The sequence below is a fragment of the Zalophus californianus genome, chromosome 14 (genome assembly GCF_009762305.2).
Source record: "Zalophus californianus isolate mZalCal1 chromosome 14, mZalCal1.pri.v2, whole genome shotgun sequence".
In the NCBI taxonomy this organism is placed as follows: domain Eukaryota; kingdom Metazoa; phylum Chordata; class Mammalia; order Carnivora; family Otariidae; genus Zalophus; species Zalophus californianus.
Genome location: NC_045608.1, coordinates 1,758,986 through 1,779,359, shown reverse-complemented (window position 1 = coordinate 1,779,359; position 20,374 = coordinate 1,758,986). Strand labels below are relative to the sequence as shown.

General features: G+C 50.8%; 2 protein-coding genes across 12 annotated transcripts in view; one reads left to right on the top strand and one right to left on the bottom strand.

The window, feature by feature from the left end:
- STX2 (syntaxin 2) overlaps positions 1–3,739 on the bottom strand; it is a 196,058-nt gene extending 192,319 nt beyond the window's left edge. For 3 of the 9 annotated variants that reach the window (XR_003516868.1, XM_027575842.2, XM_027575841.1), the window contains exon 1: positions 3,567–3,737. Coding sequence is in view for 4 of the 9 variants with exons in the window: in XM_027575842.2 (XP_027431643.1) it covers positions 3,567–3,596 (30 nt within the window). In the remaining 5 variants the exon portion in view is untranslated. Of the gene's footprint in view, positions 1–3,566 lie in introns of all 9 variants that reach the window. The other 6 variants (XR_003516870.1, XR_003516869.2, XM_027575840.2 and 3 more) reach the window with 4 other exon arrangements.
- An 11,060-nt stretch (positions 3,740–14,799) lies between these two features.
- Positions 14,800–20,039, top strand: RAN (RAN, member RAS oncogene family). 3 transcript variants are annotated; one of them, XM_027576997.2, is made up of 7 exons: positions 15,758–15,870; positions 16,434–16,479; positions 16,562–16,646; positions 16,723–16,848; positions 17,631–17,818; positions 18,008–18,178; positions 18,275–20,039. In XM_027576997.2, exons 2-7 carry the CDS (start codon positions 16,444–16,446, stop codon positions 18,317–18,319), a joined length of 651 nt encoding a protein of 216 aa, XP_027432798.1. In that variant the 5' UTR covers positions 15,758–15,870; positions 16,434–16,443; the 3' UTR covers positions 18,320–20,039. The 3 variants fall into 3 exon arrangements, with proteins under 3 accessions (XP_027432797.1, XP_027432798.1, XP_027432796.1); XM_027576996.1 differs by lacking the exons at positions 15,758–15,870; positions 18,275–20,039 and adding an exon at positions 14,800–14,819 and having other exon boundaries at positions 18,008–18,274; XM_027576995.1 differs by lacking the exon at positions 18,275–20,039 and having other exon boundaries at positions 18,008–18,274.
- Positions 20,040–20,374: the final 335 nt, after the last annotated feature.

Below are 20,374 nucleotides of genomic sequence, written 5' to 3'. Positions count from 1 at the left end.
CCTGCATGCGCTGAGACCACAAAGGCACGGAGGAGGGACGCCGCCTCAGAAACAGCAGGCAGCACCCGATGATACAACCAAGACGGCCCCGGGAAGTGTGCACCAAAGAGGAAACCCTTTTATGAACTGGCTTTTCGTGAACTGGTTCTCATAGGTTCTCTATTCCTTAAATTCACAACAGCCTTGAGGTTAAAAACAAGAAGAATTAATCTGTGGAAATGTCAAAGTTTTGTTGTCTTAAAAAGAGACACACCATGGATACATATGAACATATTTGTGATAGTTAAGAATAGAGAACCCATAGAGTCCAACTGGGGGAACTGTTTCTATGATGACAAACAAAATATAAAAAGTTGGTGGGACTAAATAAACCATAAAGTTTTAAGTTATAAACATACGCATTTAGGAAATCATAAATATACTTTAAAATTCTTACATTTTAAGTTTCAGCGAAGTATTTAGGAAAAAAATGTTTTATTTTATAAATGGGAATCTGAATCTTTACACTAAGATGCGCAGGCTGAGCTGTCAAAAAAATAACTTTTAAAATATCTGGGCAATTTTTCTACCCTTTAAAAAACTGCATTTGCAATTCATCACCTTGAATCCAGGGATTAAAACTACTAATTTTCTCATTTCCCTTAGGTCTGCTAATGAAGACATGGAAAGACCGTGTATTTGTTTATGATCCTGTAAACAATACCCACAGTTGAAATGGTAGTTTCTCTACTCTTAACTATAATAAATACATCCATTTACATACACAAACTTTTTTTAAAAAGGCAATCATAACACAGCTGGAGTCCCTGTCTCTCATAGAACAGGTATCCATCTTGTATTTACTTATTCATCCTAAGATGTTTTCCACCTTCCCTCCCTCCTTCCCGCCCTGGCCATTTGCCTCCACACGTGCACCCACGTCAGATCTGTGTTTCTCTGCATCCTGCACACCACCTCCTAGAGACCAGGCACTCATGTGTCTGTTGGACAGGTGGTTCTTCTACTTCCTATAAATCAGAAACAACATCTTTCTGGGTTCAGAGTCTAGGAGATCTTGAACAAGTCACTTAAACTTTCTGCACCCAATAAACTGGCTGCTCAAAAAGAGAATCATTGGTGGGGCTCCTGGGTGGCTCAGTCGTTAAGCGTCTGCCTTCAGATCAGGTCATGGTCCCAGAGTCCTGGGATCGAGTCCCACATTGGGCTCCTTGCTCCGCGGGAAGCCTGCTTCTCCCTCTCCCGCTCCCCCTGCTTGTGTTCCCTCTCTCGCTGTCTCTCTCTCTCTCTCAAATAAACAAAATTTTTTAAAAAAAGAGAGAGAGAGAATCATTGGTTAGAAGCAGCTAAATCTGAATTTGACAAATTGTACACACTAATATTTAGGTCTTTTCCAAGGGGAACCCTATCAGTGATAATCTTCTTCTCAGGAGAAAGCACTAACAGCTAATAAAGGAAACCTTTTGGAGGTTTCCAAAAGCAACTGTTTTGCCAGGCTGGACGTTGTTGATGAGGCATGTTAACTACCAAATTAGAATTCACCTAGGAAAAAAAAACACCAGCTTAGAAACAAGGTCATAAATAGATATTCAACTACTCCAAGAACTATCCGGAAAGGATACATTTCCTTAAGGAAAAATAAAAGTTTGACTTTTATATTGGATAATTTTCAGATGAGCTTTTAAATATTAAAACTTACTAAGCTTTAAATATGTCAAATTCAATTTTAAATTAATATTTTACACTAGATAGAAGATTGCTTTTTATGACTTCCCGCAAGCATTAAAAAACTAATAAATATTAATAGCACTTATAATTACATGGCATTTCCTCCCACCTCCTCCCAGAGTGTCACACACAGGAGATAATTTCATGTTTCACAATTTCTTCTATGAGTAAGCAGGAGAGATATTATTATCCCCAAGTTATGTACAGGAAAATTAAGGTTTTGAGAGTTTTAAAAAAAATTTGCCCAAGATTAGACAGCTCCACCAGGAGAAACTTTCAGCAGTCTGCTCCACAATTGCTCAGTGTCTTTATCTAGAGCAGGATGGTACTGGACTAGAGAAGGCCACTTCTAGCTCTGAAATTCTAGATCAAGACAGGTCACATGTCCTTCACGCTGCAGCAGAGACAGCTGGAGTATACATAAGCTTCAACAGTAGTAAATAACTACCTGATTTATTTTTTGCTAATCAAGCCAAGAAAAGCTGTTTATATAGTCCACTGACAGATCTTTCTTACTATCCCCCAATATTACATCTATTCGGAGGTCTTTTGTTTGCTAAGTTACAGTCCTCCTGTTCAGATGCATTCAGCATTTCTTCCCCTCAACAAATATTTGAGCTCCTCGTGGCACAGAAAGACATTCTATGGGGTGAGATTTGCTACGTTGAACATGATGTTCAACTGCAGAGATCAGAATATTGGCCATTAACGAAAAGGGAAGAAAAAAATCGCTATGGAGAAAGGCTGTGGAATGAGTGTAAAGCCTAATTTCTATGATCCCAAGGGAGAGTCATCCTTTGCCTTTCTGAAGCAGGCTGCCTCATCAGATGCACAGAACGTCAGTAATGATTAAAGGGACTATTCCCTCTACTTTCCTAAAAATGGCCTATAACCAGGTGCACTCCAGAGGCAAAGGAGAGAGGCAGTTAAGTCACCACATGCAACGGATGCCTTGGGCAGCGGGCCCAGCGCCCGGCTCTGAGCCGGCCTGGCTGCACAGGGCGGAGGCTTTCCCGGCGCGGTGGGATACAGGGCATAAGCACTCAGCATTAATTACTTGCCTTTTTAAAGAAAAACGTCGTAATTAACTGTGGGCCTAAAATGTCTCAACTCTCCCTCACTCTATAAACCCCCAGCCCCGAGCTGTCGTCCTGAACACACGCGCAGTGCATCAAAGCTCGCCCCGTTCCTGAGGGAGCTCCCCTCTCGCTCAGTAAAGGGTCCCTGGCCGAGGTCACTGGCCGCGGGCCCCACACTCCCCGGGCAGGGAGCGCTGGCCGCTAGGTAAGGGCACGCACGCGGTCCTGGTTCTCGCCGGGGAAACGCGCGCACGGCTCCGCACCCGGCCCTGCCCTCGGCCCCAGCGTCCCGGGCCACCAGGCGCCCCCAGGCCGGCGGCCTCGTGAGCCCTCCTCCTCCCACGGGCGGGGGCAGACAGTGGGCACGGGCACGAGCCCCTGCTCTCGGGCGTCCACACCCCCGGGGACCGACCACAGCTCAGTGAGCTCTGGCTGCCCGCAGTGCTGCGCAGAGGATCGAACAGGGCGACGCCGTGGAGCGCCTTCAGCCTGGGCCAGCAGCGAGCGGCTCCGAAAGGGGCTTCGAGGCCCCCGGCAAACTGCGCTCTCCAAGACTCAGTTTCCCCATCTGTCAGCGAGGGAATAAGCGCTCCTGCCTCTGAGCGGCGGATGCGTCCAGGACGCAGCGGACCCAGCGACCCCCGCCGCCCCTCCCGACCAGGCCCGCCCTCCCCGGCGCCCCCCGCCCCGGAGGCCCCCGCGCCCGGCCCCGCCCGGCGCCGCCCGGCCCGAACCGCTATCCGCCGCCCGCTCGCCGCTCACCGCCCTCAGGTCCGGCAGCCGGTCCCGCATCCCCACGGGCCCGGGCGCCGCGCCCCACCGCTCGGGCCTGCCCGACGCCGCCTCCGGCCGCCGCGGACTCCCGGTGGCCGCGCCGCCTCAGCCCGCCGGTCGCCGGCTCCGCGCCGCGCCCTCCCCACCCGCCGGCGCTGCCACGGCAACCGCGCCTGCACGCTCTGCGCATGCCCGGCCGCGCCGCGCCCCGGCCCACGCAGCCTGCGGGAGCTTTCGCGGTCGGGCCGTGGCCGGGGGGGGCGGGGCCGGGCTGCGAGGGGCGGGGCCTTGGGGGAAGGCGGGGCCTGCGGGACGGGAAGCTGACCGAGCCGGGCCACGAGGGGCGGGGCCTGGAGGAAAGGCGGGGCCTGCGGGGTGGGGAACAGACTGGGCTCGGCGGAGAGGGGGTGGGGCCTGAGGGGAAGCCCGGGCCTGAGTGAGGAAGGGCTGGGGCCTGCGGGCGCCGGGCGGGGCAGGGGGGCCCCGGGCGGGAGCCTGCGGGGCAGGGCGGGCCTGAGGGCCGGGCGGGACGGGGGCCTGGGGGCCGGCGGAGTTGTACAGCGGCCGCCTCTTCAACAGGTCAACCAGATGTGTCTCTTGTCCCTTCTTGATTTGCTTTTTTGTTTTTGTTCTTTCACACTCATTTGTTTTTAAAGATCGTGAACATTTTGGTAAGCATTTCCGCCAGGCTGTGGAAAGGGCTCGGTGCAGCTTTGGACACACGCACCCCGAAGGGGCTCTCCTCCAGGACGAGCACCCGGGACGCACGTGGCGCTGGAGGAACCCCACTTCGGGCTGCGTGGGGCGGTGATGCGCACAGACCCAGGGCACCGAATGGCCCTGACGGAAAGCTGCTGATGTCAGCCACGGGTGCCCCTGGAGCCTGGGTATGGTATCCGAGCGTGCAGCGTGCGCGGCGCCTCAGACACAGGCAGGTCCGCGGTCAATCCCGATTAAGGCATCCCAAAGAACATTAAAAGATGACACAGCATCCCTTTTAAAATCCTTTTTGTGTAGTTTCCCATGCTCCATGTCTCACGCCCTGCAGGTCCCAGAACCCCGTGGTCTCTGCACACCTCTGGGTCCCCCTCCTCCTGGGTGCTGCAGCTGGGCCAGCTCTGCTCTCTCAGGCACGCGAGACGGGGTGGCTAACCGCTCTCTCCAGTGCGTGCCGGCCCTGGATGGCGTCTCCTCCTCCCTGGCCTCTATTATTCCCAAACATATAACACGGGCAGCAACTGGATGATGTTGAATTGTCACCGGAGCTTTCTTCCCCAGCCGGGGAGAGAATGACGTGTGGATACTAATACACACTTTGTCACTGTTGTCTCTGTCACATACCTACCTACGCAGTGTGGCCATTGCACCTCATGATGACAGGTTATGGACTTTCCCGGATTATGGGGGTGGGCCTAGTCTAACCACCTGACCCCTCACAAGCAGAGGGCTTTTCTCCAGCAGGAGGAGGAGATGTAGCAGAGGGGACGACAGAGAGGCCCCAACCGTGGGAAGGAGTCAATGCCCCATCACTGGCTCTGAAATGTCGGGTCTGAAATGTACAAGGACTGAAGACAGACTTCTAGGAGCTAAGCGGGTGGACGCCAACTGCCCCTGACAGCCAGCAAGCAAATGGGGACTTCAGTCTTGAGCTACAAGGACCTGTGCTCTGCCAACCCCCTGCTTGAGCTTGGGAGCAGATTCTTCCCGGTGCCTTCCAGTGACAGCCGACCACTGACACTTTGATTTCAGCCTTCTGAACCCCAAAGCAGAGAACCCAACCCAGACCTCTGACCCCCAGAACTGCGAGCCAATAAATACCTATTGTTTAAAGCTGCTAAATTTTTTATAATTTGCCCTGGCAACAGTAGAAAACTAATACAGTCGTTTATTAAAATCAGGAATTTAGCCCCTGTTGGATATAGGATATCTATGCTGTATCATGTGGCCCTTTTCAAGGAATGTTACAAGTAATGAGTGAAACAATGAGTAGCACAACTTTGCTGACTGCTGACCCTGGTACCCTTCCTCCCCACCCTCACGTCTCTGGTTGACTGGATCCGAATGGATCAAGCATCCACTTAGTCCCCAGGGAGTGAGAAGTGCCTTCCTAGAGCTAGAACAGAACTCAGAGCCTCCCGAAATCAAGGTAGGAACCCTTGAGGCCACAGACGCTCAGTAAGGGCAATATAATACAGCCTAGCACATCGTCTCCCCACTTTCTTCTGTGTGGCCTAGAAATTTCCCCTAGACCCCGCTGGTTTCATTTTCTGTGACTCACTCCTCCATTAGAAACAGTTGCTTGCAGCACGTTTGATTCTTCAGTACCCCAAGTTTAAGCCAACAGTCTTACATACAATACAATCGATAACAGGCTGTGCAAATTCATGGAACAGTTTATAATTGTTACATGTAAATTATTGACTCACTTGGAGTAAAAGCCAGAGTCTTCACAGTGGCCTGGGAGGCCCTGCACCATCTGACCATCCCCAATACCTCCAGGGTCTCATTTTCCAGTGCCCTTCCCTCCACTTACTCCCAGCCAGCCCCATTCTACCTCAGGGCCTTTGCACTGGCTGTTCCTGTCTGAATGCTCTCTCCCCAGAGATCTGTGGAGCTTGGTCCCTCACTTCCTTCAAGACTTTGATCCAATGATGCCTTTTCAATGACCCTGTTAAAAATTGTACACCTGCCTCATACTCCAAACCCCTGACCCCCTTTCCCCCCCGTAACACCTACAGCCCTCTGATGAGCTGATGAGCTACATCGTGTATGTATGTATTTTGTTTGCTGTTTATTGTCTATTTTCTCTGGAATGTCCGCTCCAATGTAGTCAGGGATTTTTGTCCACTACTCCCTAATTATCACCAACACTGAGAATGGGGTCCAGCACATAAGAGATGTTAAATAAATATTTGTTAAGTGAATAAAAAAAAATTATGCCACAAAATTTGCTCAGTACATGTACACATTGTAAACTTCATTACTGCAGTGGGCCAGTTATGGCAAAGTTCAGGATACTGAACTTCAGGCCGAAGAGTCTGGATTTGAACCCAGCAGGGTTCCTGCCTATTTTAAAATTCTGTGATTCTAAATTAATGTATCTTTATTGGACTTAATGAAATACGAGGGGAAATTTTAAAAATCCATTCCAAGTCAGATTCCTGAAGAAGGATTGTCAGTTGGCCATAGAGTGTGTGTTCTGGTTATACCTCAAAGAATTCACTGTCTCCTCCAGATCCTGCATACACAACGTAAATGGAAACGAAGATGAGCTTTTCAGGTATTTGGAAATGCAGTTGCCTTGTTTCATTGATCATTATGCTAAACTTAGAATAGACTATCCTCGGTCGCCTGGGTGGCTCAGTCGGTGAAGCGTCTGCCTTTGGTTCAGGTCTTGATCCCGAGATCCTGGGATTGAGTCTCCAGTCTCTCATCAGGCTCCGTGCTCAGCGGGGAGTCTGCTTCTCCCTCTGCCCCTCACCCCACTCTTTCACTCAATCTCTCTCTCTCTCTCTCTCTCTCAATAAGTAAATAAAATCTTTTTAAAAAGAATAGGTTACCCTCTTAAAGATGCGGCTGAATATATTCTCTGGAAAGAGCTTTATGATACCACATATTGTGCTTATCCCGAGGCTGTAACAAATGACCTCTAGCTTAGTGGCTCCAAACAAAACATATTTATTACCTTATGTTCGTGGGGCCGGATGTCTTGCTGGGCTTGATTCGGCCTTTCCTGGAGGCTCTGGGAGAGGGTCCGTTCTGTCCCCTTGCTGGGCTCCTGGGGGTGCCACTTGCCTCGGCTGGTGGCCCTTCCTCCTTCCACAGGGCACTCGCCCCTCTCCTGCTGGCCCACCTTCTGCCTGCGCACCGCCAGTTCTGTGGTTAGACGGGGCTTCCTCGGACAGTGTCCCCTCTAGGCGTCTGTGGTGTCGATCGCCTCTGCGAAGTCCCTTCTGGGGACTTTGAGTCACAGGTGCTGGGGCTGGAGCATGGACATCCCTGGAGGGATTCTGCCCACGACACTTACACTCGGCTTGTTTTCCAGAGAACTATTTGATGTCTTCCTTTGTGCAAATGGGAAGGACCCAGGATGAAATACCTCATGGATCATGACGCATGACTTTTGTTTGGTACCGATGTCATCAGGAGAGAAAGAAATACGTGAAGGGTTACTATCATCAGACCAGTCCCTTTTGACCTGCGGGCTGAAATGTCAGCCCATGGGGAGGAAAAGATACACATATCCCTGATCATCAGGAAACGCTGATTCAAACTGCAGTGTGACAGGGGCGCCTGGTGGGCTGAGTCAGGAGCGAACAACTCTTGATCTTGGAGTTCGAGCGCCACACTGCCAGGAGAGATGACTGAGAAGTAAATTCTTTAAAAAAAAAAAAAAAAAACCAAACCAAACAAAAACTACAGTGTGACACTGTTTTCCCAATGTCTAGGGAAAACAGAAATAGAGATACACGTCCCTTTGACCTACCAATTCGTCTCGAGGAATCTAAAGTATCTGTAGGAGCCCCAGGATGCACACACATATATAGGTTGAAGGATATTAGCTGCCACGTCATTTTAGTGGGAAAAAAGCTCAAACACACCTCAATGTCTATCAGTGGTGGAAGGTTACTTATTATGTGAGTCAGCCAGTAATGTGGGAAGACACTCAGTCCCGCCACGCCCCCAGCCTCCTTGTGAGCGACGTGATACACCCAGGCAGCCCTGAGACACGCTGTCAGGCTCCAGCAGAGAAAACATCACACAACCCGAGGCTTGTGCCCCAGTTCTGAGCAGTCTACCAAAGCGTACTACGATTTTACAAAATGTTTATAAGCCCTGCATTAGGGTTGAATTGTGTCCCCCAGAAAAATACGCCGAAGTCCTCACCCCCCATACCTGGGACCTTATTTGGAAACCGGCCTTAATAGACATAAACAAGTGAAGGGACGTGGTCCTTAGCAGGAGCCCTGATCCAAAACAGATGGTACCCTCATCAGAAGAGATTAGGACATGGGGCGCCTGGGTAGCTCAGTCCATTAGGCGACTGCCTTTGGCTGGGGTCAGGATCCCAGAGTCCTGGGATCGAGCAAGCCCCTCGTCGGGCTCCCTGCTCAGCAGAGTCGGCTTCTCCCTCTGCCACTCCCCCTGCTCATGCTCTCTCTCTGTCAAATAAGTAAATAAATGATCTAAGAAAAAATTTAAAAAAGAAGAGATTAGGATGCAGACACATGGAGGGAAGACCGTAGGAAGCTATATAATAGCCCAGCAGACCGCAGGCTGGTGCATAGACAAGCCAAGGATGGCCAGGGATCGCCGGCAATATCAGAAGCGAGGGGAAAAGCCTAAAACAAACTCTCCCCCAGAGCCTTCAGAGAGAGCATGGCCCCGCCAGCACCTGGATTTCAGGCTTCCAGAAGTGTGAGAGAATCCGTTTCTGTGATTTCAAGGCACCCAGTTTGTGGTATTTTGTTACGGCAGCCCCCAGAACACAGTACGTCCTGTAATTATCTTATAAATAGCACCGTTATGTTGCATTGGCGATTTCCATGTCTTAGAAGAGCCAGTTTGTTCAAAGTCAGCATTTAACACATGCCACAATTTTTGAAACCCTGAAAAACACATATACCAAAAATTTAAATATACATACATTTAAAAGATATACTGGGAAAATATATATACTGGAATTTTTCATATATATACTTTAAAAGTTGCATACCACATGGTCCATAGATGTTAGATCTAGATCTCTCCATCTGAAGGTAGATATAAACATCTGGACTTTAGATGGGTGATATCTACGTGGAGACGCAGATATGTAGGTATCTATAGTGGTCTGAAGGGCCCCAGACCTATGTCAGCCTCTAAGAACTGTTTTCTTCCGTTATATACCTATGTTTTCTTAAGGCCTTTTTTATCCTCTCTCTTAGACCAGACTCCCCTAAAGTGATACTCTTTCACAAAGAGCATTCTCTCCTACTGTGGACTGCCAAAGGTCTGTTTTGAAGGTTCCTCTAGCTATAAAGAAGCAATTGTTGTTCTTAAGACAAGAGGCTCCTTGCGCTGGTTCTGAGACCCCGAGTTCACACAGAAACATGGTCAGTACGGGGGCCCCGTCACCTCCGAGCCTCGGCGCCAGCCACGTGCCTCCGTGCTGTCCCAGACAGCTCCAGGCAGCCTTCTACCTCAGGGCTTTTGCACTGGCCATTCCCTGGCCCTAGAATTATCTCTCCTCCAATATCTGTGTGGCTTCTTCCCTCACCTTCTACAGGCCTTTGCTCAAATGTCACTATCTTAGGGAAGCCCTGCTGGTCACTCTCCCCTTCCTCTGACATTCCATATATTTTTTTAAGATTTTATTTATTTATTTGAAAGAGAGAGAATGAGAGAGAGAGAGAGCACATGAGAGGGAGAAGTGGGAGAGGGAGAAGCAGACTCCCCGTGAGCAGAGAGCCCGATGCAAGACTCGATCCTGGGACTCCAGCATCATGACCTGAGCCAAAGGCAGTCGCTTAACCAACTGAGCCACCCAGGCGCCCTTCCATATCTTCTTTACCTGCTTTATTTTTCACTTAGCAATCATCAATAACCTATATACGTTACTTCCTTACCAAGTCTACTTCCTGTTTCTTCTTTCTAGGATGAAAGCTCTAGGAGGCCAAGACCTTTGGGGTCTGTTTCATTCACTACCCCAGTCCTGAGGGAATGGCTGGTCCATAGGTGCTCACTAAGTATTCACTGAATGAATGAATGAATGAATGAATGGAATTGGTGTAGTTTTTCAGCTCTGTGTCTTAGACTCACGAAACCAGAGGTCATGAGCTCAGGTCCTGCAGGGCTCAGGCAGGTGAGTGAGTAGAGTGGGCTGAGCACCAGGTGACAAGGGCCAGCAACAGGCTTCAGGTCTGCGACATAATAGGGATTGGCAGAGCCTGAGGCCAAACGCAGTGTTCGCCCATCCCTGGGAGGCAGGTGCTCGAGGCCACACAGGAAAGAGGCTCACGGCCTCTCGTCTTAAGAATAGGCCCAGTGACTGCCTATCTTGATGCTCAACAGAAACCAGATGTCTGGATTTTTATGTGAACTATTCTTGTTTTTTGTGTTGTAGACCCATTACCCATCACAGTGCAGATTACGTCAAAAGTTAGTGTTTGAAATAACAATAAACAATAAATCTCATACGGTTTCCGGGAGTCAGGATTCAGGAGTGGCTTCACCGGGAGGCTGTGACTCCATCCCCAGAAACTGCAGGTAAGATGCATGTGGGGAGCCGCAGCCGGTGAGGCGGGGACTGGGGCTGGAAGATGACTCTCCAGACAGCTCCCTCACAGGCCGGCTCATCTCCTCGTCCCTGGAACCTGTCCACAGTCACTAAGTTACTAAGCCCCACCCACACTCGAGAAGTAGGCTCAACCTTTTTCAAGAGAGAAGTTTCAAGGAATTTGTGGACTCACTTTAAAAAACAGCACATTTTGGGGCCCTGGGTGGCTCAGTCGGTTAAGTGTCTGCCTTCGGCTCAGGTCATGGTCCCGGGGTCCTGGGATCGAGCCCCACATCGGGCTCTCGGCTCGGCGGGAAGCCTGCTTCTCCCTCTCCCACTCGCCCTGCTTGTGTTCCCTCTCTCGCTGTGTCTCTCTCTGTCAAATAAATAAATAAAATCTTTTAAAAATAAATAAATAAATAAATAAAAACCAGCACATTTTAAAATACAGGCAACTAGTTTAGATACAAATCATGTTGTGATCCACCCCAGGATAGGACAAAGACCAATGATGGTTGGACTGAGCTCATGGGCCACCAAAGTGTACTGTCTGCACTGTCTGGTTGTTGGATGGAAGAGACTGGATGGATATCTGCCATGACTATATGACAAGGCTCTTGATTTCACAGTCAGGGAAAGTAATTTCTGTGCTAATGCTAAGAAGTTGCATGTAATCTGGGCATCAGTGTGCTCCCTAGGTAGAAAACTGAGTATCCAGTAAAGGAAATATTTCATTTGACAAATTATTGATATCCAGCTGGATTGAATGAAGTAGATAATGGAATCTTTAAGAATTCTTTCCTTATTGGTTTGCAAAGTGCACAAATGGGAAAGGTTGGCCCTGTATTTGCTAATGTTTGTTATTTGTTTAATGATTAGTCTTTGACATGAAATAGCATATTAAAATTCTAATAAGCTTGTGTATGTAAGTCACCATTATTTTATTAGCATATAATGATGCTGTTACGGATTATTCTTTCTGTATTCAGATGGGGTGAAGAGTAAGTCACTCAATGATTCAACATATATTTACTGAGCACCCAATATGAGCCAAGCACTGTGCTAGACACCTTGAGTATCATGCCAAGCAACGTGCTTTCTTTATTCTAGTGAGAGAAAGAAAGACCAAAAGGTAAACATGTAAATTATTAAACAAGCTAGCTTCAGTTAGAGCTAAGTGCTTTGGAGAAAATCAAATGGGGGCTGAGATGGAAAATGGGCTGGTGTGGTGACACCACTTGAGAGAGTGCAGTCAGGGTGGGCTTTCTTGAGGAGGTGACATTTGAGCTGTGACCTGAGGGGTGAGAAGGAGGTAGTCAGGCAAGAATGTGGAGGAAGAGCGTTTTAGGCAGAGGGACCAGTCAGTGCAAAAGGCCTCAGGCAGGGACAAATTTGGCAGAGGTAAGATTCAGAAAGGCTCGCGCGGCTACAGCGGAGTTACAGGGAAAGAAGCTGGAGATGGGGTGGAAAAGGAGGCACAACTTCGCTCACACAGGGCCTGGCCAGCCACCGATTTCATGTATGTAAGTGAGCCGGCCAACTCCTGCAACGTTAGCAGGCCCAAGGAGGGTCTGAAATATTCTACGAAGGTCACTTTGTGCTCCTGAAAAGACGCACCGAGGACATCACCGTTTCTAAGGTATCCCAACCCAAACTGTGTAACCTGAATCCCATCCAGAGGAAATATCAGACAAATCCACAGAAGACCTGGCCTACAAAATCTGCTGCAGAAGTGTCAAGGTCATGAAAATTGAAGTTACTGCTCTGGTTTAAGGGAGACTTCACAGACTGAACAGCTGAAGGTAACGTGTAATCCTGAATGGATCCTGCACCAGCTATAGGATGGCGGTGGGACGCGTGGCACTCCCGTCTGTAGATGAGACCATCGGATTGCTGGCAGGATCGTTTCCTGATTTGGGTAACTGAGCAGTGGTTACGTAACAGAATGTCCTTGGTTTCAAGAAATACGCACCGAGGGGCATCCCGCTTGCTGCTTACTCTCAAACATCCCAGAGGACAAAATCCTATATATATATATTAAAAATCATATATACGGTGAGATACATACTCAGAGAAGGAGAGGAGGACCAAGGAAATGAGGAAATGCTGGTGTTTGAGGAAATTAGAGGCAATAGCTGAAATCCCTTGTACTATTGCTGCAACATTTTTGTAATTCTGCTGCCTCTCCGAGCACGTGGCTGCAATGTTTGAAACTACAGGGTAAGCACGGGTTTGCAATCCATGCTGGGTGGCGGAGACAAGGAAGTACCCCTCTACATGGCAAAGCCACTGGCAACTGGAAGAGCTCGGGCAGTCTTACCGGGGAAACGCGTTATCTCTGCCAGCCAGAGTACGTTTTCCCATTTTTTCTCTGTGCTCTTTGAGATGATCATCTTCAGAAGTTCTGGGACAGGGCCAGCGAATGACATCTGCAACTAACGAACAAACCAAACCACCAGGAGCTCTGCTTAGAATGCTAAGTGTGAGAACAACGAATACCCTTGGTTTGACATATTTCCCTTTGGCGTTTCTTGTGGGAAGAAATATTTTCAAAAATGCCAAAAGGTAGAAACATTAGTGTTCTCACCACGTAGAGTTATACGGTGGTTAATATGTTGTCCTATTTGCTTCAATTACCTTCTTTTAACAGAAGAAAGGGAACCTTGCAGAAAGCCTTCCCTGACTGTTCTGCCCATCCCCATCACACCCCTTCCTACTGTCTCTCAAAACAACAGCATCCGGATTCAGTCTGTATCATTGTAGTCAATTAAAAGAAAAAACTTGTCTGCATACATTCAAGAACCAATACGGCTTTGTGTTTATAAACACGTCCGTAAATGGTATTATCCTATACCATTCCTATATAAAATTATACACACTGTGGACCGTATAAAGCTATTATCGTATCTTTCTTGAACTTCCTTCTTTTTTCAACATTCTCCTTTGAGATCTAACCCTGTTGATACAGATGAACTTGCTTCCTTTTAGAAGCCATACTGGAATCCAGGTAACTATTTGTGTACATTTCCCTGTCAATGGCTATTTCTGGAAGTTCCATTTTTTGTTACTCTCCTGTTGTAGTGAGCGCTTGCGATACTGTCTCTCTCCCTGTGTGTATGTGGGAGCTTAACTCTGGGGAATCTCTCTAGAAGTGGAAGGACAGGGTCACCAGCTCTCAGCATTTATGTTTTATCAGTTCCTGCTCTGCTGGGAGGCCAAAGCAATGTACACTCCCACCAGCAGCTGCTTGGTGTTTTCCTGAGAGTCCTCTGGGGCGCCCGGACCTGAGTTCCCAGCAGGCAGGTTCGCAGAAGCATTGTACCCAATTTGCGTCACTTGCGTTCCCAACAGGCTTGCTTGCGAAGTGCACTCAGGACGAAGTGGCTAACTCCTTGGTCATATGGGTTTTCTTTGTTCTGGAAAGACTTCCCATGGTGGAATCCTTTCTGAGCAACCTGACTATTCTGATGGGGCCATTAGCTATCTGCTCTTGCCGTGAGTGTGGACGCTTGCTCGTGGAGGGGACCGAGAAGGCCTGGGTTAAAAGGAAAATCTGTGGCTGTCCCCACAAATGCCGAAAACTGGCCTTAGGCTTAGGGTAAGAGGTTGGAGGACTCCATTTGGCCCACATCCTTGCTAAAGCAAATGGATGATAATAAACATTTATTAAGCTTGTGGCTCATCTTATTTTCTACTTATATGACCCTCTGAGGAGGATAGCCCCAGGAGCCTGTGACTTCTGAGGGCACGGATCTGTCTGGACTCGACAGCTTTACCCCCTCCAGAGTCTGGAACCTAAACACTCATCGACTGCATCCAAGTTTGTAACTGGGGTGAGAAGAGCTGCCCCGTCTGGAAAGCAGGATTTCATCATCCTGTTTGCAGGATACGGTCACAAAGGCTGCTGACCAATCAGATGCTTTAAGAAAAGGGTGGCTGGCTTCCCAGGGTGGGAAAAAGCATCTGTCCTTGTCGTTTACCAAGTAGGTTCTGGTTGAGGCCAGGGACCCGGGGGGTGGGGGTGGGGGGCTACAACTACAGCGAAGGTGCCGGGAGTCGAGGTCAGAGAAGGGGGCACTGAGTGAAAGCGGCCTGGGGCTGGGGGCGCAGGGAAGGGGACCTACAGTGAGCTCGGGAACGGGGGTGGGGGGGGCCCGGGGCCGGGGGCCTAGGGCGGCCTCCGAGGAATGGGCTTTGGAAGGAATCGGGGATGAGGCGAGGGCGGAGGCGGCCCCGGGCTGGAGACGCAGGGAAGGGGCCTAGGGTGGGCTCTGAAGAACGGGATTTGGAAGGAATGGGGGTGCGGTGACGGCGGAAGGGGCCAGGCCGGGGGGGGGGGGGCGCAGGGAGAGGGCCCAGAGGGTGACGGGGCCTCGGGGAGGTGGGCAGCGGGCGGAAGGTGGTCTCAGCGGGGAGGGTGTAGGAGGAAGGGCCTAGGGTTGCGGCCAAAGAAAAGGAGCTAGGGGCGCAGGGCAGGGGCGCGGGTGGCGCGGAGAGGGGGATGTGGAAGCGGCCTGGGGCGCAGGCGTGGCCCGCACCCAACAGGGGGCCCGCCCGGGGACCGCTGTACCGCGTTCGCACGGCGAGCTCCCGGCCTGGGAGGCCCAGAGGCTTTGTGTGGGCCGCTCCCCGCGAGTTTCCCGCCCAAGGGGCCTGCCCTCTCCCAGGTCTGCGGCGCGGCCGCAGTAGGGCGCGCCGCGTCGCCGTCGGCGCATGCGCGCGCGGGAACCCGCCCTCCGGGCCGGTGCACGTGGCCCCGCGGGCCGGCGTGCGTGCGCGCGCCCGCTCTGCGTCCTGCGCCCGCCCGCGCCCGCCGCCCCGCGAGCCTTTCCCTCCGCGCCAGGCCGACGGGTGTGGCCGCCCGAGCCCGCGGCGTGCGTGCGCGCGCGCGTCGGGCCACGTGGGAGCGGCGCGGCGCCGTTGCCCCGCCCTCCCTCGGCGCGCGCCGGCGTCGGCTGCGTCTCCGGGCATTTGAATTGCGCTTCCGCCATCTTTCCAGCCCTCAGTCAGACGGGCCGGAGACGCTTCTGGAAGGTAGTGCGGCGGGGCCGGGCCGGGGGCCGCGGGGGCCGCGGGGGCTCGGAGGCCGGGGGCTCCGGGGGCACCGGGCGACTGGGGTCCGGGGCGGGCGGCGGCGGGGGCCGGGGCGGCGGCGGTTGCGCGGGCCCCGGCGGCGGCGGCGGCGGCGGCGGCAGCGGCAGCGGCGGGCTCTCCCCTTCCCCCCGCGGTGGAGGCCGCAGGCCGGCGCCGGGACTCGGGCCGCGGTGGGCCCGGGGCCGGCGGCGGGGGGCGGCCCCGGGGCGGAGGCCGGGGCGCGCGATCGGGCGCTGGGCGGCCCCGGCCTCCGCCCCGCGCCCCGGCCTCCGCCCGGCCTCCCGGCCTCCCTCCCTCGCGGGCGCGGCGCCAGGCCCCGCGGACGGGCCAGCGCCGCCCGCCGCCCGCCGCGAGCGCGCCGCGGCCCCCGCCCCGGCCGGGGTGTGCGCGCGTGGGGCCCGGCCGCCCGGCGCCCCTTTGTGGGCCCGGGCACGTGGGGCGGGCCCGGCCATGTGGCTCCCCGGCCGCGCCGCCGGCCCCACGTCTTTCTCTGCGCTCCGCAGCACCAGCGCCATGGCTGCCCAGGGAGAGCCCCAAGTCCAGTTCAAAGTACGTGGCCGGGGGGCGGGCGCGGGCGGGGGCCGCGGGGGGCGCGGGCGGGGGCCCCTCGCCGACGTGTGCTGTCCCGCAGCTGGTGCTGGTCGGCGACGGCGGCACCGGGAAGACGACGTTCGTGAAGCGTCACCTGACGGGTGAATTCGAGAAGAAGTATGTAGGTACGTGGGGGGCCGGCCGCCGGGGCCGCGCGGGTCGGGGGCGCCGCCCGCGGCTCACGGCCTGCTTCTGTTGCAGCCACCTTGGGCGTGGAGGTCCACCCGCTCGTGTTCCACACGAACAGGGGCCCCATCAAGTTCAACGTGTGGGACACGGCCGGCCAGGAGAAGTTCGGCGGGCTGCGGGACGGGTACTACATCCAAGGTAGGCGCGGGGCCGGGACCGCGCGGGGGGCGGAGCGCGGGGCCCGGGGCCTCGGGGGAGCCGGGGCGGAGCGCGGGGCCCGGGGCCTCGGGGGAGCCGGGGCGGAGCGCGGGGCCCGGGGCCTCGGGGGAGCCGGGGCTTTTTCTTTCCCCCCCCCCATGACTTCAGCATCGCAAGGAAAGATGCGTAAGGAAGATGCCTGCAGGAGTCTCGCTCCTGCGCTGAGAGTGATCGGGAGTTCCTCCATGACTCTTGCCGTCTTTGTGCACAAATAACACAGATTTTTTTCCCCCTCAAAAACGTTGAGCTAGAAAACTGTTAGGTTGTACGTACTTTGTGGTTTGCCGTCTTAATTGTAATTCGGTTTCCTTACAGGCCAGCGTGTAGACCTGAGTGGTGTTACACAAAAGAACAAGGTTTTCTGAGGTAGCTAGTCGTTTTAGGGTCTTTTAAGGAATAGGTCCCTAGATACTCGGAAGAGAGGAGACAGGTTGTTCAGAAGGCTGATGTATCATTAATCTACTTTGGGATGGGGCAGAACTAATGAAGTATCACAGGAGAGAGATTTGGTATGGCAAGCTGGTCATTCGCACTTCGGTAGAAAATGGAATTTTCAATCCTGCTGTGTATTCCGGTGACTTTAAGGTTTTTAGACTTGGAAGAGACCTAGAGAACGAGTGCAGACAGAGAGATGGCCTGACGTCTAGTCCGTGCTCCTTAGCGTTTCTCGTCTGGGCGGGAAATGCTAGGTGTGTAACTCTTACCCTAAATCTTTCTTTTAGCCCAGTGTGCCATTATAATGTTTGATGTCACGTCAAGGGTTACTTACAAGAATGTGCCTAACTGGCATAGAGATCTGGTACGAGTGTGTGAGAACATCCCTATTGTGCTGTGTGGCAACAAAGTGGACATTAAGGATAGGAAAGTTAAGGCAAAATCAATTGTCTTCCACCGAAAGAAGAATCTTCAGGTAAGTTTTTTAAAATTTGTCATTTACTGCATTATTGCTCTATTAAAAATGAAATTACAGTAACAGGTCCGTTAAAGGGGTTCTTAAACATCTGTGATACGGATCAGAAGAATTTCTTTAGTTTGGAACATCCAAGCGACTAGCAAGAAGTAGATTTTTAACAACTAATTTTCCTTTTTTTGAAAACAGTACTATGACATTTCTGCCAAAAGTAACTACAACTTTGAAAAGCCCTTCCTGTGGCTTGCTAGAAAACTAATTGGAGACCCTAACTTGGAGTTTGTCGCCATGCCCGCTCTTGCCCCACCAGAGGTTGTCATGGACCCAGCTTTGGCAGCACAGTACGAGCATGATCTAGAGGTAGGATGTTCACGTGTCCGGCAATGTGGTCCATTTCGGCATCTTTTGTTCCTGATGGCTCTAATCCAGGGTATTGCACGTTGTGTCTTTGTCTAGGTTGCTCAGACAACTGCTCTCCCGGATGAAGATGATGACCTGTGAGAACGTGCAGCTGGAGCCCAGCGTCAGAAGTCTAGTTTTATAGGCAACTGTCCTGTGATGTCAGTGGTGCAGCGTGTTTGCCACTTTATTATATAGCTGAGCAGAACATGTGCTTAATCTTTGGGATGCTGAAGGAGATGAATGGGCTTCGGAGTGAATGTGGCAGTTTAAAAAGTACTTTCATTTTTTGGACCTGCATATTTAGCTGTTTTGGAACGCAGTTGTTTCCTTCCTGAGTTTCAGATACGAGACTGCTATAGTCCCATCACAATATCAAGTGGTGAAATCTCGTTTGTCACTGTCATTCCCATTCCTTTTCGTTTAGAATCAGAATAAAGTTGTATTTCAAATATCTAAGCAAGTGAACTCCTCCCTTGTTTGGTAAGCATTTTAAGACCACTAACAGGGAAAGTTGTGCCATGTTAACTGTTTAAATTGCCTTTGCTATTCTCACTTAATTTGAAGCCTTGCAAGTTAAATTCTTATGTCTGTTTCTTGTACGTTTGAATCCTCTCACAAAAGCGATAGGGCAGGTGTCAGCAGTATTGTTTGGTAAGTTGACGAGGTGTGAACGCCATCGGTGTGGTTAAGCTCAAATAATGTCTATCCCACCTGCCTGTTGACTAGGTGGAGTCACCTGGGGAAGAGCTTGAGACTTCGGTGACCTGTCAGAACAAAACTGCATGTTTTAGACTGTCCGGATATAGGCATTTTAAGAATTAAACAGTTGCTGTTATTTCGTGGCAGAAGTAACCGGGCTCTGATGTAGGCATTTTCAGAGTCCGGTCAACCCATACAAATGATGAGAGGAACTTTGACAGAAGTCTCAAATATTTGTTAAAAATGAGTGTAAGTTATGCATTTATTTGCTTTTTGTTTTAATGTTACACGTTTAATGTAAAATTGGTATTCTAGAAAGATGTTCCACGTTTACCCGCTGCTCTCAAGTATTCCCAAGCTTTAAAGATGCCGAACATTAAGGATTTAAGTTGGACACCTCACAGCTTTGATGCTTTTTTTCTGAAGGATTTTTGTGGCCAGTTTCAAGGACACACATACTAAACAGAAGAGTAGACCTTAGAATGGCTCCTCAGTAAACGTGAAACATTGCAAAAGTTTCATTGGATGAGACCATTTATGTTTGTGTGATTTCCACATTTAAAAATGAGTTGGGTCTAGTTTGCTTGAGTTTGACCCTGTCGGCACAATACTGTAGCAGTTAGAGGAGCCTGAAGCGATTTTGCTCATATGAGCACTGCTATAGTTCAGTTTACCAAAGCTCTTTAGATGTTCATTTCTCCTTAAATGATTACTTCCTACCTAAAAAGAAGGTAGGGATTGCTTAAATATATGAAGAAAGTGAAATACAAAGGATAGAATTGAATAAATTTCAATATTGAGTAAATGTATCTATAGATTTACTTACAGATTTGAATTGCTGTATACATTATGCTATATTCGGTTCAAAACCAGATTAAGTCTGGGACTTGAAAAGATTCTTCCCCAATTGGGATGAAACCTTTTTCAGATACATAATAGAAGGCATATGTGTTTGTGACCTGTGTGGAATGCAAGCGTGACGTGACTACTCAGAATCTGAAATGTAACCGTTAAATTTGGAAGCTGCTTCACTTACCTGTTTAATATGGGGTGGGAGAGAATTTACAAGTCTTACTGAAAGAAAAATTTGCTGCAAAATATAGTTTCTTTTTTGTCTGGATTTTCTGGATCATCTCTAGTATTCCCTGGGAAATACTGAATCGTTAGCATGCATTACCTCCCTGTGAGGGGTACGTTTCTATGCAGGTTATGCACGTGGGGGACATTTTCCCCTCAGTTTGAAATCTGCTGTGTAACGGAAGCCTTGCATTGGAAGCCCATGCCCTTGCTGAGTTAGTGCAGACGCGTAAGGGGTCTGTTAGAGCATGGGCTGTAGGAATGAGGATGGTTTGGCTCACACGTTGCATGTGGAGCGTTCGTTCCTTTGGATGGTGTTCATCCTATTTGGTGACCTGTCACAATTCAGCAAAATCGGTGTGGAGCACTGGTAAGATG